A 23,670-nucleotide genomic window follows, 5' to 3' on the forward strand; every position below is an offset into this window, starting at 1 on the left:
AAGTCAATTGTCTGATGCAATTAAAAGGTAATTTGTAATTTTCATCAGTGCTGTCTCTGTGCTATGATGCACTCTAAATCTTGACTGAAAATCCTCAAATAAACTATTGTTATTCAGAAAGCCACACAACTGATTGGCGACTGCTTTCTCAAGGATCTTAGAGAGAAAGGGATGGTTAGATATAGGTCTGTAGTTGGCTGAAACCCCTGGATCAAGAGTGGGCTTTTTAAGAAGACGTTTAATTACAGCTACTTTTAAGGATTGTGGTACATTGCCTGTTAATAAAGACAGATTGATCATATCCAGTAAATAAGTGCTAACTAAGGGTAAAATGTCTTTAAGCAGCCTCATTGGAATGGGGTCTAAGAGACAGGTCAATGGCTTTGATTAATTAATCGTCAAAGTTAGTTGAAGAAGGTTGATAGGAGCAAAGGAGTCAAAACATATATCAGGTTTTATAGTTGTTTCTAAGATTCCTGTGTTTGAAGATAAATCGGAACTGGTTGAGGGCAGGACATGATGAATTTTTCCTCTTATAGTTTTAATTTTATTATTAAAGAAGCTCATGAAGTTGTTACTACTGAAGGCTTTGGAATACATGGCTCAATAGAGCTGTGATTCTCTGTCAGCCTGGCTACAGTGCTGAAAAGAAACCTGTGGTTGTTTTTATTTTCCTCTATTAATGATGAGTAGGAGGCTGCTCTGGCATTACGGAGGGCCTTCCTATATGTTCTAAGCATATAAGTTCTTGCCAGACTAAACGAGATTCTTCCAGGTTGTTGGAACGCCATTTCCTTTCAAGTTTTCGCGATGTTTGCTTAAATTTGCGGGTTTGGGGGTTATACCAAGAGGGACGATAGAATCGAGTGTCGTTCGCAGTGAGCTTGCAGCACTATCAACAAGATGGTCAATTTGGGAGGGGTTGAAATAGGAGTCGTCTGTTATATTGAGACATAGCACTGAATTAAATACAGATGGTATTTCTTCCTTAAATTTAGCTACAGCACTATCAGGTAGACATCTAGAGTAGGAGTTTTTGCCTAATGGCGTGTAGTCCAGTAGTAGGAGTATAAAAGTTATTAAATAATGGTCCGATAATGAAGGATTCTGTGTAAAGACTATTAAATGTTCAATTTCAATGCCATATTCCAGAACAAGTTCGAGGGTGTGGTTAAAACAGTGAGTGGGTTTATGTACACTCCGACAAAAGCCAATAGAATACAATAATGAGATAAACGCAGTATTAAGGCTATCATTTTCAACGTCCACATGAATATTGAAATCACCTACAATAATTACTTTATCTGTTTTAAATTGTTCACAAGTACAGCTTTTGATAACAGAGATCTGATGTTTAAGAGTCCACATTTAATTCTCCTATTTTGTTGTACTATTTCAGCGTTTTTGTTTAGATTTTTATGTATAACTCCTCTTCTGTTAACTTTTGGTTTAATTAATTTAAGTGGTCGAGGGGCAGACACTGTCACTAAGGAGTTTTGGGTGGGTAACTGCTCTGGAACCGCAGAGAAGCGTGTAGGACTGCAACTCTGCTTCCTGGTCTCATCTGTGAGTTGTCATGGTTTAGGTCCACTAAAGAACTATTAATGATTTCTAGATATGAGAGCTGCTCCATCCAAAGTGGGATGAATGCCGTCTTACCCAATGAGACCAGGTCTTCTCAAGTCCACCAATTATGTACAAAGCCCACATCGTTTGCTGGACACTACCTCGACAGCCAGTGGCGGAATGAAGACATGCGGCTAAACATGTCATCACTGGTCAGGTTTGGCAGGGGCCCAGAGAAAATTGTCTTTGCATATGTACACACCGACTTGACATTAACTTTAGTGACCTCCGATTGGCGTAATCGGTAGTCATTACCGCCAACATGAATAACAATCTTACTGTATTTACGTTTATCCTTAGCCAGCAGTTTTAAATAGGATTCAACGTCGCCTGCTCTGGCCCCAGGAATACATTTGACTATGGTCGCTGGTGTTGTTAACTTCACGTTTCTCAAAATGGACCTGCCAATATTCAGAGTTGGTTTCTCAGCGGGAAATGTGAACAGCTTCGGTGGTTTAACCGTGGGCTTCGGCTTAGGGTTATGCTCCCTTTGAATAGTCACCCAGCCTCCCTGGTTTCGGATACCAGGAGCTACCTCTGGTCAGTCCGCACCGGCTACTGGGGTCTGGCTAACTACAGCAGCTAATGATTGAGTTCCCATGGTGTGGAACCGCGTTTCCAATTCACTTATCCTCGCCTCCAATGCTACAAATAAACTACATGTATTTCATGTACCATTATCACTAAAGGAGGCAGAGGAATAGCTAAACATTTGACACACCATGTAGGAGAGAGCAGTAAAGTGAGAGGAAGAGAGAGAAGCTGTTGCTAGGTGCTAAGCTAAAGAACGGTAGCTAGCAAAAACAAATAGCGTGTGGGATTAACGAGAAAGTCGTTAAAAGAAGGAGAGTGCTATGAGTGCTTGAGCAGAACTAGTGTACGTTTAAATGTACCCAAATATGCGCTACTAATAACACACAAACACCGGTGACCAGAAATGAGATAATACGCCTACTGCAGCACGTCAGCACATCTAACTGGACAAGCAAACTGGAAAGGATTCAAGAAGGGAAAAGGATAGCAAATTAATTGATTCAGTCTCATAAAATACACTACACTATCAGTTTGGAACTCTGATTAATACTTAATTTAATGAAGGATTTGGAGTTCAGCATAGAAGAGCATGGCAAATTATTCACTCTTGTGCAAAATGAAAGAAACCAGCATAATTATACACAAGCATTTATTAAAAGATAATAAAAGCAAAAACACATAATGAAGTCTAACAATGCACTAAGCTAAAGAACAAAACGGTGTGTGTGTCTGTGTGTGTGATCCAAAATGGCTGTTTGGGTCCAAAATGGCATCAAACAAAAGAAATCTAATTCAAAATGGCAGCTGAGCAGTGAATGCATGGTTAGACAAAGAAAGGAAATTCAAAATGGCGGCTAGGCCATGTTTGAAAAGAGTGTGGCTCTGTTAAAGGGCCAAATTGAAGTGTATGTGTGAACTGTGTAGGATAAACGGTGCCAGGTTAGTAAACAGGATAGTTGCATGCAAGACCCTGTGTCTGTGTGAAGTCACTGACATCAGCTTAGCATGTGGCTACCAAATTCAAACAGGGGGAAGCACATCACATCAATTAAACTCAATGAACCAAATAAATACAGATACATTCAGAAAAGCAATACAGTCCCGTGTACTCTGCTATGCTCTGTTACGCCCAGTTGTATGTTCAGTAGTTATACGGTTCGATGGCTCAGTGATTAAGAGAACTCAAACTGTTAAGTACTTTTCACTAACCTCTTCTTTAATCCCTTAATGTAATGAGTAATACACTGGCTCATTTCTTTAAAAATGTTGTGATCCCACCTCAGATTTTTTGCAGGCTAATCTATAAACGTGTATATATAATAACCATCAGTGATATAGCACTTTTCAAAAACAAGTTTACAATGTGCTTAACAGACAAACAAGCAGAACATTATCTTAATATTCACGAATAAACCATCCTGGCTTGTCAGTTTATGTTGTCCTCACCACCCTAGAAAATAGCATCATTGAATTTGAGAATAATGTTGAAAAAACGGTTCCTGCTTTTGAAAAAGACAAATTACAAATTACACTTTAAAAGACAGTAATGGGCTCATGTCCTGTTACACAGAGACAAAGATGGAATATGTCCAGCTTTATTGCTTTACACGGGAGTACACACATTCATCTTCTGTGTCGTCCCTCTGTTTTCTTGATCTGCTGGCCTTGTTTACCCTTAGAGCAGCGTAATGGAGATTATCCTCATTATTGTAATCCTAGCAATGAAATATAAAAGAGTAAATAACAATATGGTACTCGACAGAAATGAGAAACAAATTCAACAGAAATTGTTAGGATATAAAATATATATTTAAATGGTAATAGAATTGTTAATCTAGACAGAAAATACCTCTGCATTTGTTGTGGAGGAAGCAGAAAATCTCACGAAAGACTCTGAAAAACAATTTTAAAGCTGTGATTCTATAATGACACGTTCAGCAATTACACACTGTAGATACAAACAGTACCATTTACCTCTACATTGGCCGTTGTTTCTCTTACTCATAATGTACAGTGAGAAAGCCAGTAAAACACTCAGGATGGTAGTGAATGTCAAAGCGCCAATCAAGAAATACACCAAGACAAGAGAGTCTTTCTCATCTGCAGAGACGGAGACATTACAGAGGAGATTTTTTTAAAACTTTGTGTTCATCAAATGTTTAGTTAGAGAGTAACCATAACTATTTATCAGATAAAACAACTTCTGCTAGAAAGTTACTTACGTTCAAAGTCCAGCTTGGTCCCATTTCCAAACAGTATGTGTCCACATGAGGCAACAGCACAGTAGTAGGTCCCAGCATGAGAAAGATTCAGACTCTTCAATGGCAAGTTGTAGAAACAGGTGTGTGTTTGTGTGTTGAGTTTCCTCTCACACTGATCATTCCTGCCTCCATGGGTGTACATGAGTCCTGGATGAGATTCTTCAGAGTTCCTGAACCAGTAAACACTGTGTTCTCCATCACAGGTCCCAGTGTGTACTGTACAGTTCAGAGTCACAGAGCCTCCTGGCTGGATGGTCTCAGATGCTGACTGATGGACCGAAGCTTGGATGTTCAAACCTGAACCCTTTACACTGACAATAGTCCCCTCAACTTCAAATTTGACTGAAAAGCTACTTGCACAGTAGTATGTAGCTGAGTCTGAAATGTGTAAATCTGAGATCTTCAAGTGATTTTTACCTTTTTCAGTATCCAATGTGAAGCGTGGATTGTTCTTGAATTCATCATAAAAAATGCCTTTTTTATTAGACATGTCATTGGTAGAGATGAGTCTTGGTTTCTGTCCCAGAGTTTGCTTATACCAATAAAATATTACATCTTCTACGCCATCTTCATAGAAACATAGCAAAGTTATGCTATCACCAATATTAGCTGATACAAAACCACTCTCTTGAAGAACCGATGAGGACAGATCAGTCATCTGAGCTGAAGTGATAGGAGAGACAGAGCAAATACACAATTAATTCAATGTGACAGTAAGTATGTTATACTGAATAAATGATTAGAAGCAATGACACTTAGAGTGACCAAATAGATACAAATGGAGGCAAAAAAAAAACAACTCACCCATTTTCCCCAAGAACAAATATGTCAGATAGAAAACAAACGTTGGAGATGTCATCATGGTCAAATTGCTGACTTGAGTGAAAAGAATCTTGATCTTTTCTCCACTCTTCACAGACAAGACTGTGTTTGATTGGCCAACCTGAAGTGACACTATATGACCTATTAAGGAAACATGATCACATGCTCACTGCCACATATAGTGTCAATTTCAGTTCTTTTGAAGACTCACTTGGTGACAGGTATATGAAGAACATAAAGGCTCTTTGACTTGACATTAGATTTAAAATCACCTAAATATAAACAACTATACATCCACACCCATTTAACACCACACTGATCTCACTGATGGGCCATTTTCACTTTACATGTTTGGTTAATATTTGCTTTCTTTAACAGTACAGGAAAGGGACATAAGGATGAGGACAAGGATAACAAAAAACTCTTGTTTGAAAACAAATTGGTTATCCAATATCCAATTATTAACATTTTCCTTAAATCAAATTCTTTCTTGATAGTGTTTTAGTCAGCATTTTTCCTGTAATGGCCATTCAGTGTATTTACCTTCTGTAATTAACTCTGTATAGTAGTTTGTTGCTAATGGCAGGTTCCCCCATTCTCATGCTGGATTCAAATTACCTGCATATTTACAAGGTATTCATGGGAAATGACGCATGCATGTAATCCAGCATTACCATTTGTAACTGTCACCAAGAGCAAGCACTTTGCCAACAGTGGCAAGAAAAAACCTTCTTTTAAGGGTCAGAAACCTCGACCAGAACCAGACTCAGGGTGGGCGGCCATCTGCCGCTGCTGTGTTGGGTAGAGAGAGAGAGAGAGAGAGAGAGAGAGAGCATACAGTAACATAATGCAAATTCCACATAGGATTTTAAAATAATAAAAATGTAATGGTGGTGGTAATATTAATGAAACAATAATAGTAAAAACTGTCATATGAATAATAATTAAGGACAAAGATAACAAAATACTCTTGTTTAAAAATGCTGGTTATCCAATATGTGGCTCAGTGATGGAGGTGACTACTGGTGGTTACTTACAGTATTAATCTCCTCTTTAATCCCTTAAATGTATAATTCTCAACAGTTTCATTAAATTTAACTCTTTTTTATACTGTTTTTGTACAGCATTTTTCTGTAATGGCCATTCAGTGTATTTATCTTCTGTAATTAACTCTGTATAGTAGTTTTCATTGCTAATGGTGTAATCTGCCATTCCCACGCCGGATTCAAATTACCTGCATATGTAGAAGGTATTCATGGGAAATGATGCATGCATGTATTCCAGCATTGCTGTTTGTAATTGTATCTCACTGATATCAGCCTCATTGGTTACTGTTAACTCACCTACTACCTGCCCCTCGGACGTCCTCTTCAGTTCCCTAACTGATGCCTCTCTCTCTCTCCCTTCCCCTCCTCCTGTGTGTGTGTGTGTGTGTTTGAGTGATTGTGTGCAGGTGTGCCGAAGTCAGGGTGGAACCTCCCAGCTGCACTGCATCTCTGAATCAAGCCGTTGAGCTTGTATTTTTTGCTATCACCTTCCGTTTTTACCTGTTATAAACTGTTCTCCGTCTCCTCGCAGTCTTGCCAGCTCTGATTTCAGCCTCTGTTCCTTCCACTGCCTCCTGAACTACTCTACTCCAGTCTCCTGCTTCCCCTGCATCACCATTCGCTGAGTTTTTTCCAAATACTTTAAATATGCTACCTGGCCTCTTGTCTGTGTCTGCTCCTGAGTTCACTAATTCTTATCCCCATAACACCTACACCTAGAGGAGGGGGCCATCATCAGTTGTAGAAATGGGAAATGGGAGCCAAATCAAAGTCTGCTCTTAATATTTTGCATTAGCCCTGTTGATTTTATTATTTGGGATGTAGTGGAGAGTAAATACAAATACACACAGTTTACCCACCTTTTTCAAATGCAACAGGGTTTACTCACCTTTTCATGAGTTTACCATTACCTTTACCATTGGACAGTTTAGCCAGCAGACATTTATAGTTTAATCAACTTTTTTTTTTACCACTACATCCCCTGTGTGATGACTAACCTAGAATAATGTTTCCCAATCCTTTATTAGAGGTCCAGGATGTTTTCCATCCAACCCTGCTTCACCACAACTGGCTCAAATGGTAATTTTATGAGCCATGCAGTTATATTCAATAAAGCGAGGAACACACAATCTCTAGATGTGTCATTATTATTCATGTAACTGTAAGATTGGATAGGGCCTATATAAAATTATGGAATTATTTTATATTTTGGAAATGATCCTCTGTTGTTACCATAACTCAGGTTAGGCGGTGTATATGCAGAGAATTTGTTTTAAATTACTTTTTGGTTATCTGGGGGAGGACCCCCAGCCCCCATCATAATATTGTTATGATAATATTTCTTTTCAAGTTTGCTCCCCCATTTTAAAACATAACCAGGTGCCCATGAACACAGGTGCGGGTTTGTGTTGAGTTTCCTCTCACACTGATCATTCCTGCCTCCATGGGTGTACATGAGTCCTGGATGAGATTCTTCAGAGTTTCTGAACCAGTAAACACTGTGTTCTCCATCACAGGTCCCAGTGTGTACTGTACAGTTCAGAGTCACAGAGCCTCCTGGCTGGATGGTCTCAGATGCTGACTGATGGACCAAAGCTTGGATGTTCAAACCTGAACCTGAACCCTTTACACTGACAGTAATGCCCTCTGCCAATTCAATTGTTACAAAAAAGCTGATTCTGAAATGAGTAATGCTGAGATCTTCAAGTGGTTTTTACCATTTTCAGTATCCAATGTGAAGCATGGATTGTCATTTCATGTAGAAGGTAGAGATGAGTCTTGATTTCTGTCCGAGAGTTTGCTTATATCAGGAAAATCTTGCTACCACGTCATCTTCATAGAAACATTGCAAAGTTACGCTGTCACCATGAATTCATGTTTGAATTGCTGACTTGAGAGAAAAGAATCTCGATCTTTTCACTCAGCTGATCTGCAGATCAGGACTGTGTGGGTGTGGTTTGATCAGATTTGACTGACAGTTTCTTGGCAAAATAATCTGATGGCAACCCAACTGCCATCAGATTATGATCCAAATTTTGCAAAATTGTGATTGGTGGACAGAAATATGTGACATATTTTTTTCCCAACTGAGCCCACAAAACAGCACAGACAGAAAATGTTGTGTTTATCTAAGATCCCATTTTTCATAGTAGGAAGCTGTTTAACAACATGTTTTCAGGAGCTTTACATGCAGAAGTCAATGTATGTACTGTTGGGATTTACAATGGTTAAAGGGGGACCAAATTGTGTAGGTGCAATAAATTGATTGTGGCTATCAGAATTATCAAAGATAATCATAAATAATAACTTTAATGAATAAAGTCTGCGGGGGGCACCACCCTTAAACAAGGGAAAAGGATAGCAAATTAATTGATTCAGTCTCATAAAACACACTACAGTATCAATTTGGTATTCTGATTAATAATTAAATGCATAATTAAAATTACCATTAATAGCTATTAGGTTGAAGGATTTGGAGTTCAACATAGAAGAGGTTGGCAAATTATTCACTCTTGAGAAAAATTAAAGAAACCAGCATAATGATACACAAGCATTTATTAAAATATAATAAAAGCAAAAACATATTATGAATTCTAACAATGCACTAAGCTAAAGAACAAAAAGGTGTGTGTGGCTGTGTGTGATCCAAAATGGCTGTTTGGGTCCAAAATGGCATCAAACAAAAGAAATTGAATTCAAAATGGTGGCTGAGCAGCAGATGCATGGTTCGACAAAGAAAGGAAATTCAAAATGGCGGCTAGGCCATGTATGAAAAGAGTGTGGCTCTGTTAAAGGGCCAAATTGAAGTGTATGTGTGAACTGTGTAGGATAAACAGTGCCAGGTTAGTAAACAGGATAGTTGCATGCAAGACCCTGTGTCTGTGTGAACGTCACTAACATCAGCTTAGCATGTGGCTACCAAATTCAAACAGGGGGAAGCACATCACATCAATAAAAGTCAATGAACCAAATAAATACAGATACATTCAGAAAAGCAATACAGTCCCGTACATTGTGCTTAAAAGTCATAAAAGCAGAAAATGATCTTAATATTCATGAATAAACCATCCTGGCTTGTCAGTTTATGTTGTCCTCACCACCCTAGTAGATAGCATTTATGGTTTGTACGTGCAAACACAATTATACACACACATTCTTGCTCAATATGTCCCAGTAGCTCATCACACAGCATCATTGAATTGGAGCAAAGTGTATTAGTTTGATCCCAAAAATCTAATTAATTCAAATTCTAATTCTAATCTACTATAAAATCTGTTGTTTCACTCTGTGGAAACACTCTGCTTGAAAGCACACACACACAATGAGAAATTGTTTAGATGATCCTACATATGCACAGGACACAACCATAGAGACATCATTACACTGTCGAACATGGAAACTATAGAAAAGAGTTTGGGTTTCAAACACTCAATCAACACAATTACTACAAGTACTGATAGCTGTGATCGCTGTCTGAGATGACTCTACGTATGCATTTGCATTAGCTGTCACTTGAAAAACAAATCACTTTTTAAAAATCGTTTGCACTGCAGCCCTCATAGCCTAATCTTAAACTACGCTGTAGAATAAATGATGGTCTGTTCATTTGCATGTCTCCACTGCCACACTAAATGATAAGGTCACAGGTGATTCAGATGAGTAGTTGTGGTAATTTTACCTCTAAGGCAGTTGCATTTTACAAAGGCAGCAAAAAGCCTCACCTTTATCCAACATTTTGCAATCTGTGGAGTAGAGTTCAAAATGGATTCATATATTATGTCTCAGATGGTTTGGAGTCGTATCCATTCAGCACGACTCACTGGTTTACACCATTTTTCATCAACAAAGAACAATATCCTAGATTACTGATAAGTCAATAGAGCAGAGTCACAGCGGATTTTAATAACTCACTCCACTGTAGTACAAGGCATGCCCTGTTGCACTTATATGCTGTGATTATTGAATTTGGACAGATCATCAACAATTTAATGTTTTTCCCCATGATAAGTAGCAAGTAGCTAACAGCAACAGAAAAGAACAAAAGATGTAAGGTCATTGCAACCCATTTGCACAGAGAAAGTGGAAATCATGTACTTCATATATTGCCATTGTTAGAGCTTCTTTAGTTAGTTAGTTTATTACAAAGTAAAGCTTTACACTAAACAGTTTTAGATGAAATTATGTTGAAAAAACGATTCCTGCTTATAAAAAAATCAAATTACAAATTACACATTAAAAGACAGTAATGGGCTCATGTCCTGTTACACAGAGACAAAGATGGAATATGTCCAGCTTTATTGCTTTACACGGGAGTACACACATTCATCTTCTGTGTCGTCCCTCTGTCTTCTTGATCTGCTGGCCTTGTTCACCCTTACAGCAGCGTAATGGAGATTATCTTCATTTTTGTAATCCTAGCAATGACATGAAAACAAATTCAACAGAAATTGTTAGGATATAAAATATATATTTAAATGGTAATAGAATTATTAATCTAGACAAAAAATACCTCTGCATTTGTTGCGGAGGGAGCTGAAAATCTCACGCAAGATTCTGAAAAACAATTTTAAAGCTGTGATTCTATAATGACATGTTCAGCAATTACACACTGTAGATACAAACAGTACCATTTACCTCTACATTGGCCGCTGTTTCTCTTACTCATAATGTACAGTGAGAAAGCCAGTAAAACACTCAGGATGGTGGTGAATGTCAAAGCGCCAATCAAGAAATACACCAAGACAAGAGAGTCTTTCTCATCTGCAGAGAAGGAGACATTACAAAGGAGATTTTTTTAAAACATTGTGTTCATCTTATGTTTAGTTAGAGAGTAACCATAACTATAAATCAGATAAAACAACTTCTGCTAGAAAGTTACTTACACTTAATGTCCAGCTTGGCCCTGTTTCCAAACAGTATGTGTCCACATGAGGCAACAGCACAGTAGTTGGTCTCAGCATGAGAAAGATTCAGGCTCGTCAGTGGCAAGTTGTAGAAACAGGTGTGTGTTTGTGTGTTGGGTTTCCTCTCACACTGATCATTCCTGCCTCCATGGGTGTACATGAGTCCTGGATGAGATTCTTCAGAGTTCCTGAACCAGTAAACACTGTGTTCTCCATCACAGGTCCCAGTGTGTACTGTACAGTTCAGAGTCACAGAGCCTCCTGGCTGGATGGTCACAGATGCTGACTGATGGACCGAAGCTTGGATGTTCAAACCTGAACCCTTTACACTGACAGTAATGCCCTCTGCAAATTCAAATATTTCTGAAAAGCTACTTGCGCAGTAGTATGTAGCTGAGTCTGATATATGTAAATCTGAGATTTTCAAGTGATTTTTACCTTTTTCAGTATCCAATGTGAAGCGTGGATTATTCTCGCATTCATCATAAAATTTGCCATTTTTATCAAACATGTAGAAGGTAGAGATGAGTCTTGGTTTCTGTCCCAGAGTTTGCTTGTACCAGGAATATCTTGCTACCATGTCATCTTCATAGAAACATCGCAAAGTTAAGCTTTCACCAACATTAGCTGATACAAAACCACTCTCTTGACGAACTGATGAGAACAGATTAGTCATCTGAGCTGAAGTGACAGGAGAGACAAAGCAAATACACAATTAATTTAATGGAACAGTAAGTATATTATACTGAAAAAATGATTAGCAAGCAATGACACTTAGAATGACCATACACTCTAAAAGATACAAATGGAGGCAAAAAAACACAACTCACCCATTTTCCCCAAGAACAAACATGTCAGATAGAAAACAAACGTTGGAGATGTCATCATGTTTGAATTTCTGACTTGAGTGAAAAGAATCTTGATCTTTTCTCCACTCTTCACAGACAAGACTGTGTTTGATTGGCCAACCTGAAGTGACACTGTATGTCCTATTAAGGAAACATGATCACATGCTCACTGCCACATATAGTGTCAATTTTGGTTCTTAAGAAGACTCACTTGGTGAGAGGTATATGAAGAATATAAAGGCTCCTCGACTTAACATTAGATTTAAAATCACCAAAATATAAACAACTATACATCCACACTTTTAACAGTAAAGAAAGGAACATAAGGATGAGAACAAGGATAACAAAAAACTGTTATTTGAAAATGCTGCTTATGCAATAGGTATTCAGTGATGGAGGGGACTACTGGTGCTTACTTACAGTATTAAACTCCTCTTTAATCCTCAGTCATGAATCTAAAAATTTTCTTTATACTATAACTTTTTTGATACTATTTTGGTCATCATTTTTTCAGTCATGGCCATTCAGTGTATTTACCTTCTGTAATTAACTCTGTATAGTAGTTTGTTGCTAATGGCAGGGTCCCCCATTCTCATGCTGGACTCAAATTACCTGCATATTTACAAGGTATTCATGGGAAATGATGCATGCATGTACTCCAGCATTACCATTTGTAACTGTCACCAAGAGCAAGCACTTTAGCCATAGTGGCAAGGAAAAACCTTCTTTTAATGGTCAGAAACCTCGAACAGAACCAGACTCAGGGTGGGCTTCCATCTGCCGCTGCTGTGTTGGGTAGAGAGAGAGAGAGAGAGAGAGAGAGAGAGAGAGAGAGAGAGAGAGAGAGAGAGAGAGAGCATACAGTGACATAATGCAAATTCCAGATAGGATTTTAAAATAATAATAATGTAATGGTGGTGGTAATATTAATAAAACAATAATAGTTATAATGATATGAATAATAATGATAATAATAGTAATAAGACTAATAATAATAATAATTGTGGTGTGGTTGTCAAGCAGGAACATGATAGCAGGAGGAGGCCCGCAGTCATAGATCTAGACTCTGCAGGTCCGGAGACCTGCTGAATCCAACATTTCTTACTGCTGCTAGTTCACATTAAAAGCATTCAACTGGCGAAGCGTATTTTCCTCAAGAACGAACATGTCAGATAGAAAACAAATTTTGGAGATATCATTGTGACTGAGAGAAAAAAAATCTTGATCTTTTCTCCACTCTTCACAGACAAGACTGTGTTTGGTTGGCCAACCTGAAGTGACACTGTATGTCCTATTAAGGAAACATGATCACATGTTCACTGCCACCTATAGTGTCAAATTTGGTTCTTGAGAATCTTTGCATGTTGAGAAGTATATGAAGAACATAATGGCTTCTCAACTTTGTCAACAATGGCAGTAGCTTTAAACTGAACAAAATGTTTTGAACCATAGTCATCATCACTAATGTAAGATTCTGCCTTAATGCTGATCTCACTGATGAGCCAAAACCAACCCGTTCTCATTCCCAGGTCGTCATATACTGACATTTTGTCACGCCCCTTGGCGTCTCATATAGATGCATGTGGTACCATTTAGTGACTGTATGAGACGTACCAGGCTTTCAATTAAACTCCAATGTAAAACCATCTGCGGCAATATTAAACACTCAGAGGAAATGCTCCGGGCCGTCCATTCACTTCAATATTGACCTGACCATGATGCTATAAGACACTGTGAGCATCAGTCCCATTGGAGAACCGAGGACACACCGCCCAGATATATTTTCCTCACTGTTAATTCCCATGTTAAGGTTTGCTGTGTCTTCATCGGATTTGCTTTGAGCGGGGCAATTACTGAGATTGTGGGCTACTCGTTCTCACACATGATAGTGGTCACAACTTTGACAGGTGCCATCATCTTGATTATGTCTTCAGCGGTGCAGATGACATTCTCATTAAGAGTGTTCACCTCCTCCACTTTTCTGAGCTCCCTTGACATGAATGTGGCAAAATCCACAGTTTGCTGCTGCAAAAAGCATTCTAAAATGTTATTTATATAGTGCCAATTCATTGCACTTTTCCTATAGAACAGGTCTAGACCGTACTCTTTATAATATTATTTACAGAGACCCAACAAATCCCACCATTAGCAAGCACAGGCGACAGTGGCAAGAAAAAACTAACTAACAGGCAGAAACCTTGGACAGAACCAGACTCAATGGTGGGTGGCCATCTGCCGCTGCCATGTTACGTTTTGAGAGAGAGATAGAGGTAGAGAGAGAGAGAGAGAGAGAGGGAGAGAGGTTTGGGGGGAGAAGGAAGCACAATGCAAATACCACTTAGAATTTTAAAATAGTAATAATGCAATGGTAGTGGTAACATTAATGTTAATAAATTAATAATAGTAGGATTGGCAGTTATAGGAATAATAATGACAGAATTAGTAACATAGCCAATACAAATAACTGCAGTAGCAGTTGTCGAGCAGGAACACAGGGGCAGCAAGTGGCCCACAACCACAGATCCAGTCTCTGCAGCTCCGGAGGTATAAATACCTGCTGAAAGCAACAGAAGGAGAGAGGAGAGAAACGAGAAAGCACAGAACTACGGGAGAGAGAAGATGTTGAGTTAGTAACATGCAGTAATGGGATAAAAATGCATACAGATGGAGAGGGAGAGGAGGAGATAGGAAAGAGGTGCATCATGGGAAGTCTCCCAGCAGTGTAGGCCTATAGCAGCATAGCTAAGGGATGGTTCAGGACTCATCCAAGCCATCCCTAACCTATAAGCTTTATCAAAGAGTCAAGTCTTAAGCCTACTCTTAAATATGGATATGGTGTCTGCCTCCTGACCCCAAAACTGGGATCTGATTCCACAAGAGAGGAGCTTGATAACTGAAGGCTCTGGCTCCCGTTCTACTTTTTGAGACTCTAGGAACCACAAGTAACCCTGCATTCTAGGAGTGCAGTGTTCTAGTCGGGTAATACGGTATTATGAGCTCTTTAAGATGCGATGGTGCCTGACCATTAAGAGCTTTGTAGGTGAGGAGAAGGACTTTAAATTCTATTCTGGATTTTACAGGGAGCCAGTGCAGAGAGGCTAATATTGGAGAAAGATGATCTCTTTTCCTAGTTCTTGTCAGTGCACGTCCCGCAGCATTCTGGATTAAATGGAGACTCTTAAGGGACTTTTTCAGGCAGCCTGATAATAAGGAATTGCAATAGTCCAACCTAGAAGTAACAAATGCATGGACTAGTTTTTCAGCATCATTTTGAGACAGGATGTGCCTGATTTTTGCAATGTTGTGTAGGTGAAAGAAGGCAGTCCTTGAAGTTTGTTTCATGTGGCAGTTAAAGGATAAATCCTGATCAAAGATAACTCTGAGGTTCCTTACGGTGGTGCTAGAGTCCAGGGCAATGCCATCTAGAGCAACTATGTCTTTAGATAATGTGTCTCTGAGGTGTTTGGGGCCAAGTACAAAAACTTCAGTTTTGAGTGTAACATCAGAAAATTGCAGGTCATCCAGGTTTTTATGTCTAAGTTTTGCTAACTGATAGTTTCATCTGGCTTGATCGATATAATTGGGTATCATCCGCATAACAATGAAAGTTTATGGAGTGTTTCCTAATAATATTGCCTAAGGGAAGCATATATAAGGTGAATAGAATCGGTCCAAGCAAGGAACCTTGTGGAACTCTGTGACTAACTAGGATGTGATGATCAATGGTGTCGAATGCAGCTCTAAGATCTAACAGAACAAGTACAGAGACAAGTCCATTGTCTGATGCAATTAAAAGGTCATTTGTAATTTTCATCAGTGCTTTCTCTGTGCTATGATGCACTCTAAATCCTGACTGAAAATCCTCAAATAAACTATTGTTATTCAGAAAGTCACACAACTGACTGGCGACTGCTTTCTCAAGGATCTTAGAGAGAAAGGGAAGGTTAGATATAAGTCTATAGTTGGCTAAAATGTCTTTAAGCAGCCTTGTTGGAATGGGGTCTAAGAGACAGTTCGATGGCTTAGATTAATTAATCGTCGAAGTTAGCTGATGAAGGTCGATAGGAGCAAAGCAGTCAAAATGTATATCAGGTTTTACAGTTGTTTTTAAAGTTCCTGTGTTTGAAGATAAACTGGTACTAGTTGAGGGCAGGACGTGATGAATTTTTTTCTCTAATAGTTAAAATTTTATTATTAAAGAAGCTCATGAAGTCATTCCTACTGAAGACTATAGGAATACATGGCTCAATAGAGCTGTGATTCTCTGTCAGTCTGGCTACAGTGCTGAAAAGAAACCTGGGGTTGTTTTTATTTTCCTTTATTAATGATGAGTAGTAGTAGGCTGCTCTGGCATTACGGAGGGCCTTCCTATATGTTCCAAGACCATCTTGCCAGACTAAATAAGATTCTTCCAGGTTGTTGGAATGCCATTTCCTTTCAAGTTTTGGCGATGTTTGCTTTAATTTGTGGGTTTGGAGGTTATACCATGGAGCTAACCTTCTTAGTGTTATTGTCTTCTTTTTAGAACGACGATAGAATCGAGTGTCGTTCGCAGTGAGCGTGCAGCACTATCAAAAAGATGGTCAATTTGATGACAGAGATCTGATGTTTAAGAGTCCACATTTAATTGTCCTATTTTGTTGCGCTATTTCAGCGTTTTTGTTTAGGTTTTTATGTATAATTCCTCTTCTGTTAACTTTTGGTTTTAATAATTTAAGTGGTCGAGGGGCCAGACACTGTCACTAAAGAGTTTCCCTTTGTGGATAAATAAAGTATTTCTGATTCTAAAGAGTTTTGGGTGGGTAACTGCTCTGGAACCGCAGAGAAGCGTGTAGGAATGCAACTCTGCTTCCTGGTCTCAACTCTGTTGTCATGGTTTAGGTCAACTAATGAACTTGGTCAGATTTCTAGATATGAGAGCTGCTCCATCCAAAGTGAGATGAATGCCGTCTCTCCTTATAAAGACCAGGTCTTCTCCAAAAAGTCTGCCAATAATCTACAAAGCCCACATCGTTTGCTGGACACAAGACCCAGAGAAGACTACGGAGTCTGACATTGGCTTTGCATATGTACACACTGACTCGACATTAACTTCAGTGACTTTAGTATTTACAGAGCCAGGGCTGTGTACAAACACCACAGTTGTTTTTCAGCGGACACAAAGAATGGACAGCTAGCGTACCGTGAAGAGATATTTGCAGAATTTGACAAAGAGACGCGTATTGGATTAGAATCGCATACCCCATTTTTAACTCCCAGCCTGGAGAGATGTGGAGCGTTGTGATTGTCACATAGTAATCAGTTGCACATGATGTCCAGGCATCGGTTGTTATTGCCACTTGCTCTGCAATTCTTGTTCTCGTCATCTCTAACGTATTTATCATGTCATGAAAGCCACCAATCAACTCCAGTGTAAGGTATCCAGAGTGTTATATCTCAACAAATATTCGCTGGATTGCCATTCATAAAAAGTTCATAAAAAAACATAATTCGGTATTATTTGTTAGGAGTTTAACACTCAAAAACTCAGCTGATCTCCTGATCAGCACTGTGTGGGTGTGGTTTGATCAGATTTGACTGACAGTGGCTTGGCCAAATTAACAACCTGACTGCCATCAGATTCAGATTCAAATATAGCAAAATTCTGATTAGTGGACATTTTACCCACGGAGCCCTGTCCACTTCAAACCAGTGAGAAGAGCGCAGACAAAAAAAGCACAGACAGAAAATATTGTGTTTATCTAAGATCCCATTTTTCATTGTAGGAAGCTGATTGACAACATGTTCTCAGGAGCTTTACATGCAGCAGTCAATGTATGTACTGCTGGGATTTACAATGGTTAAAGGGGCACCAAATTGTGTAGGTGCAATCAATTGATTGTGGCTATCAGAATTATCAAAGATAATCATAAATAATAACTTTAATGAATAAAGTCTGCGGGGGGCACCACCCTTAAACAAGGGAATAGGATAGCAAATTAATTGATTCAGTCTCATAAAATACACTACAGTATTAGTTTGGAACTCTGATTAATAATTCAATTAATAACTAAAATTACCATTAATAGCTAGTAGGTTGAAGGATTTGGAGTTCAACATAGAAGAGGTTGGCAAATTATTCACTCATGTGCAAAATGAAAGAAACCAGCATAAATAAACACAAGCATTTATTAAAATATAATAATAGAAAAAACACATTATGAAGTCTAATAATGCACTAAGCTAAGGAACAAAAGGGTGTGTGTGTCTGTGTGTTCGTGATCCAAAATGGCTGTTTGGGTCCAAAATGGCATCAAACAAAAGAAATCTAATTCAAAAGGGTGGCTGAGCAGCAGCTGCATGGTTAGACAAAGAAAGGAAATTCAAAATGGCGGCTAGGCCATGTATGAAAAGAGTGTGGCTCTGTTAAAGGGCCAAATTGAAGTGTATGTGTGAACTATGTAGGATAAATGGTGCCAGGTTAGTAAACAGGATAGTTGCATGCAAGACCCTGTGTCTGTGTGAAGTCACTGACATCAGCTTAGCATGTGGCTACCACATTCTAACAGGCGGAAGCACATCACATCAATAAAAGTCAATGAACCAAATAAATACAGATACATTCAGAAAAGCAATACAGTCCCGTGTAGTTATACGGTTCGATGGCTCAGTGATTAAGTGAACTAAAACTATTAAGTACTTTTCATTTTAACCTCCTCTTTAATCCCTTAATGTATTGACTGGCTCATTTCTTTAAAAATATTTTGATCCCAACCCAGATTTTGTTCAGGCTAATCTATAAATGTGTATATATATAATAACTTTCAGTGATTTAGCACTTTTCAAAAACAAGTTTACAATGTTTCTTAGCAGACATACAAGCAGAAAATTATCCTAATAGTCACGAATAAACCATCCTGGCTTGTCAGTTTATGATGTCCTCACCACCCTGGTAGATAGCATTCATGGTTTGTGCGTGCAAACACAATTGTACACACACATTCTTGCTCAATATGTCCCAGTAGCTCGTCACACAGCATCATTGAATTGGAGCAAAGTGTATTAGTTTGATCCCAAAAATCTAATTAATTCTAATTCAAATTCTAATCTACTATAAAATCTGTTGTTTCACTCTGTGGAAACACTCTGCTTGAAAGCACACACACACAATGAGAAATCATTTAGATGTTCCTACATATGCACAGGACACAACCATAGAGACATTTAACATTACACTGTCGAACATGGAAACTATAGAAAAGAGTTTGGGTTTGAAACACTCAATCAACACAATTACTACAAGTACTGATAGCTGTGATCGCTGTCTGAGATGATTCTACATATGCATTTGCATTAGCTGTCACTTTAAAAACAAATCAATTTTTAAAAATCATTCGAAATGCAGCCCTCATAGCCTAATCTTAAACTACGCTGTAGAATAAATGATGGTCTGTTCATTTGCATGTCTCCACTGCCACACTAAATGATAAGGTCACAGGTGATTCAGATGAGTAGTTGTGGTAATTTTACCTCTAAGGCAGTTGCATTTTACAAAGGCAGCAAAAAGCCTCACCTTTATCCAACATTTTGCAATCTGTGGAGTAGAGTTCAAAATGGATTCATATATTACGTCTCAGATGGTTTGGAGTCGTATCCATTCAGCACGACTCACTGGATTAATCCAGTTTTCATCAACAAAGAACAATCAAAGAACAATATCCTGGATTACTGATAAGTCAATAGAGCAGAGTCACAGTGCATTTTAATAACTCACTCCACTGTGATCATTGAATTCGTACAGATCATCAACAATTTAATGTTTTTCCCCAAGTAGCAAGTAGCTAACAGCACCAGAAAAAAAAAAAAAGATGTAAAGTCATTGCAACCCATTTGCACAGAGAAAGTGGAAATCATGTACTTCATATATTGCCATTGTTAGAGCTTCTTTAGTTAGTTAGTTTAATACAAAGTAAAGCTTTACACTCAGCGCCGCCGCTCCCACCACGCGCATCACGCACTGTGCGTAGGGCACCAAGTGCTGAGGGGCACCAAAAATAGCCTAATGAATTTTTTTTTTTAAATGCCGGTATTATTTCATTAGCCTATAGAAATATTAGGCACATTTTAGCTATGTATATGTAACAAAAAAGGGGGAACAAGAAAGATATTTAATAATTGCTGTAGTCTAGTGCCCCCCCCCCCGCGCCGGATGGTCCGTTCCGGTTGTTCGCGCGGGCGAATAATAAAGGAATTATGCTTAGGGCACCAAAATGGCTAGCAGCGGCACTGTTTACACTAAACAGTTTTGGGTGAAATAATGTTGAAAAAACGATTCCTGCTTTTGAAAAAGACAAATTACAAATTACACTTTAAAAGACAGTAATGGGCTCATGTCCTATTACACAGAGACAAAGATGGAATATGTCCAGCTTTATTGCTTTACACGGGAGTACACACATCCAACTTCTGTGTCGTCCCTCTTCTTGATCTGCTGGCCTTGTTCACCCTTACAGCAGCGTAATGGAGATTATCCTCATTTTTGTAATCCTAGCAATGAAATATAAAACAATAAATCACGATATGGTACACGACAGACATGAAAACAAATTCAACAGAAATTGTTAGGATATAAAATATATATTTAAATGGTAATAGAATTATTAATCTAGACAGAAAATACCTCTGCATTTGTTGTGGAGGAAGCTGAAAATCTCACGCAAGATTCTGAAAAACAATTTTAAAGCTGTGATTCTATAATGACATGTTCAGTAATTACACACTGTAGATACAAACAGTACCATTTACCTCTACATTGGCCGCTGTTTCTCTTACTCATAATGTACAGTGAGAAAGCCAGTAAAACACTCAGGATGGTGGTGAATGTCAAAGCGCCAATTAAGAAATACACCAAGACAAGAGAGTCTTTCTCATCTGCAGAGACGAAGACATTACAGAGGAGATTTTTTTTAAACGTTATGTTCATCTTAAGTTTAGTTAGAGAGTAACCATAACTATAAATCAGATAAAACAACTTCTTCTAGAAAGTTACTTACACTTAATGTCCAGCTTGGCCCTGTTTCCAAACAGTATGTGTCCACATGAGGCAACAGCACAGTAGTAGGTCCCAGCATGAGAAAGATTCAGACTCGTCAGTGGCAAGTTGTAGAAACAGGTGTGTGTTTGTGTGTTGGGTTTCCTCTCACACTGATCATTCTTTCCTCCATGGGTGTACATGAGTCCTGGATGAGATTCTTCAGAGTTTCTGAACCAGTAAACACTGTGTTCTCCATCACAGGTCCTAGTGTGTACTGTACAGTTCAGAGTCTCAGAGCTTCCTGGCTGGATGGTCTCAGATGCTGACTGATGGACCGAAGCTTGGATGTTCAAACCTGAACCCTTTACACTGACAGTAATGCCCTCCGCAAATTCAAATATTTGTGAAAAGCTACTTGCACAGTAGTATGTAGCTGAGTCTGAAATGTGTAAATCTGAGATTTTCAAGTGATTTTTACCTTTTTCAATATCCAATGTGAAGCGTGGATTGTTCTTGAATTCATCATAAAATGTGCCTTTTTTTTTAGACATGTAGAAGGTAGAGATGAGTCTTGGTTTCTGTCCCAGAGTTTGCTTATACCAGGAAAATCTTGCTACCACGTCACCTTCATAGAAACATTGCAAAGTTACGCTGTCACCAATATTAACTGATACAAAACCACTCTCTTGACGAACTGATGAGATCAGATTAGTCATCTGAGCTGAAGTGATAGGAGAGACAAAGCAAATACACAATTAATTTAATGTGACAGTAAGTAAATTATACTTTATAAATGATAAGAAGAAATGACACTTGAGTGACCATACACTCTAAAAGATACAAATGGAGGCAAAAAAAACACAACTCACCCATTTTCCCCAAGAACAAACATGTCAGATAGAAAACAAACGTTGGAGATGTCATCATGTTCAAATTGCTGACTTGAGTGAAAAGAATCTTGATCTTTTCTCCACTCTTCACAGACAAGACTGTGTTTGATTGGCCAACCTGAAGTGACACTGTATGTCCTATTAAGGAAACATGATCACATGCTCACTGCAACCTATAGTGTCATTTTTGGTTCTTTAGAAGACTCACTTGATGAGAGGTATATGATGAACATAAAGGCTCCTCGACTTGGAAATGGATTTAAAATAGAAAAGACCATACAGCCTCACCCATTCAACACCATACTGACCTCACTGATGAGTTTGGTTAATATTTGCTTTCTTTAACAGTACAGGAAAGGAATATAAGGATGAGGACAAGGATAACAAAAAACTGTTATTTGAAAATGCTGCTTATGCAATAGGTATTCAGTGATGGAGGGGACTACTGGTGGTTACTTACAGTATTAACCTCCTCTTTAATCCTCAGTTATAATTCTCAACATTTTCCTTAAATCAATTTTTTTTTTGATACTATTTTGGTCAGCATTTTTTCTGCAATGGCCATTCAGTGAATTTACCTTCTGTAATTAACTTTGTATAGTAGTTCATTGCTAATGGTAGGGTCCCCCATTCTCAAACTGGATTCAAATTACCTGCATATTTACAAGGTATTCATAGGAAATGATGCATGCATGTAAACCAGCATTACCATTTGTAACTGTCGCCAACAGCAAGCACTTTGGCAACAGTGGCAAGAAAAAACCTTCATTTAATGGTCAGAAAACTCGTGCAGAACCAGATTCAGGGTTGGCGGCCATCTGCCGCTGCTGTGTTGGGTAGAGAGAGAGACAGAGAGAGAGAGAGAGAGAGAGCATACAGTGACATAATGCAAATTCCAGATAGGATTTTAAAATAATAATAATGTAATTGTGGTGGTTATATTAATAAAACAATAATAGTAATAATGATGATATGAATAATAATGCTAAGAATAGTAATAAAACTAATAATAATAACTGTAGTGTGGTTGTCAAGCAGGAACATGGTAGCAGGAGGAGGCCCGCAGTCATAGATCTAGACTCTGCAGGTCCGGATACCTGCTGAATCCAACATTTTCTACTGCTGCTAGTTCACATTAAAAGCATTCAACTGGCGAAGCGTATTTTCCTCAAGAATGAACATGTCAGATAGAAAACAAACTTTGGAGATATCATTGTGACTGAGAGAAAAAAAAAATCTTGATCTTTTCTCCACTCTTCACAGACAAGACTGTGTTTGGTTGGCCAACCTGAAGTGACACTGTATGTCCTATTAAGGAAACATGATCACATGTTCACTGCCACCTATAGTGTCAAATTTGGTTCTTGAGAATCTTTGCATGTTGAGAAGTATATGAAGAACATAATGGCTTCTCAACTTTGTCAACAATGGCAGTAGCTTTAAAATGAACAAAATGTTTTGAACCATAGTCATCATCACTAATGTAAGATTGTGCCTTAATGCTGATCTCACTGATGAGCCAAACCAACCCTTTCTCATTCCCAGGTCGTCATATACCGACATTTTGTCACGCCCCTTGGCGTCTCATACAGATGCACATGGTACCATTTAGTGTCTGTATGAGACGCACCAGGCTTTCAATTAAACTCCAATGTAAAACCATCTGCGGCAATATTAAACACTCAGAGGAAATGCTCTGGGCCGTCCATTCACTCCAATATTGACC

At 38.5% G+C, this 23,670-nt stretch overlaps 3 protein-coding genes and 1 gene segment (V, D, J or C); all 4 read right to left on the reverse strand.

The window, feature by feature from the left end:
• Nucleotides 1-2,798: 2,798 nt before the first annotated feature.
• On the reverse strand, nt 2,799-6,035 carry LOC122869840. The gene is made up of 6 exons (XM_044183182.1): nt 5,918-6,035; nt 5,226-5,384; nt 4,383-5,084; nt 4,135-4,260; nt 4,010-4,053; nt 2,799-3,875 (listed from the first exon to the last, which is right to left on the reverse strand). The coding sequence occupies exons 2-6, from the start codon at nt 5,281-5,283 to the stop codon at nt 3,756-3,758; spliced, it is 1,050 nt and encodes a 349-aa protein (XP_044039117.1). The 5' UTR covers nt 5,284-5,384; nt 5,918-6,035; the 3' UTR covers nt 2,799-3,755.
• Nucleotides 6,036-6,468: 433 nt separating this feature from the next.
• On the reverse strand, nt 6,469-10,024 carry LOC122870670. The segment is given in 3 exon segments: nt 6,469-6,548; nt 7,667-7,936; nt 10,012-10,024. Coding segments are annotated over 3 exon segments (363 nt in total).
• On the reverse strand, nt 8,828-12,129 carry LOC122869841. Of its 2 annotated transcripts, XM_044183183.1 has the most exons (5): nt 12,024-12,129; nt 11,173-11,874; nt 10,925-11,050; nt 10,800-10,843; nt 8,828-10,704 (listed from the first exon to the last, which is right to left on the reverse strand). In XM_044183183.1, the coding sequence occupies exons 1-5, from the start codon at nt 12,079-12,081 to the stop codon at nt 10,585-10,587; spliced, it is 1,050 nt and encodes a 349-aa protein (XP_044039118.1). In that variant the 5' UTR covers nt 12,082-12,129; the 3' UTR covers nt 8,828-10,584. The 2 variants fall into 2 exon arrangements, with proteins under 2 accessions (XP_044039118.1, XP_044039119.1); XM_044183184.1 differs by lacking the exon at nt 10,800-10,843.
• A 6,146-nt stretch (nt 12,130-18,275) lies between these two features.
• LOC122869845 lies at nt 18,276-22,045 on the reverse strand. The gene is made up of 5 exons (XM_044183189.1): nt 21,924-22,045; nt 21,074-21,775; nt 20,826-20,951; nt 20,701-20,744; nt 18,276-20,567 (listed from the first exon to the last, which is right to left on the reverse strand). The coding sequence occupies exons 1-5, from the start codon at nt 21,979-21,981 to the stop codon at nt 20,460-20,462; spliced, it is 1,038 nt and encodes a 345-aa protein (XP_044039124.1). The 5' UTR covers nt 21,982-22,045; the 3' UTR covers nt 18,276-20,459.
• Nucleotides 22,046-23,670: the final 1,625 nt, after the last annotated feature.

Source organism: Siniperca chuatsi, linkage group LG22 (genome assembly GCF_020085105.1).
Source record: "Siniperca chuatsi isolate FFG_IHB_CAS linkage group LG22, ASM2008510v1, whole genome shotgun sequence".
NCBI lineage: Eukaryota > Metazoa > Chordata > Actinopteri > Centrarchiformes > Sinipercidae > Siniperca > Siniperca chuatsi.

Coding starts and splice junctions, on each gene's coding strand:
- LOC122869845 (XM_044183189.1), bottom strand. CDS start 21,981: ATGATGACATCTCCAACGTTTGTTTTCTATCTGACATGTTTGTTCTTG. Junction 20,745..20,825: donor AAACAGCGGCCAATGTAGAG/GTAAATGGTACT, acceptor ATTGTTTTTCAG/AATCTTGCGTGAGATTTTCA. Junction 20,568..20,700: donor CCTCCACAACAAATGCAGAG/GTATTTTCTGTC, acceptor TTTCATTGCTAG/GATTACAAAAATGAGGATAA.
- LOC122869840 (XM_044183182.1), bottom strand. CDS start 5,283: ATGATGACATCTCCAACGTTTGTTTTCTATCTGACATATTTGTTCTTG. Junction 5,085..5,225: donor TTTGTTCTTGGGGAAAATGG/GTGAGTTGTTTT, acceptor CTATCACTTCAG/CTCAGATGACTGATCTGTCC. Junction 3,876..4,009: donor CCTCCACAACAAATGCAGAG/GTATTTTCTGTC, acceptor TTTCATTGCTAG/GATTACAATAATGAGGATAA.
- LOC122869841 (XM_044183183.1), bottom strand. CDS start 12,081: ATGATGACATCTCCAACGTTTGTTTTCTATCTGACATGTTTGTTCTTG. Junction 11,051..11,172: donor GGCCAAGCTGGACATTAAGT/GTAAGTAACTTT, acceptor CCTTCTCTGCAG/ATGAGAAAGACTCTCTTGTC. Junction 10,844..10,924: donor AAACAGCGGCCAATGTAGAG/GTAAATGGTACT, acceptor ATTGTTTTTCAG/AATCTTGCGTGAGATTTTCA.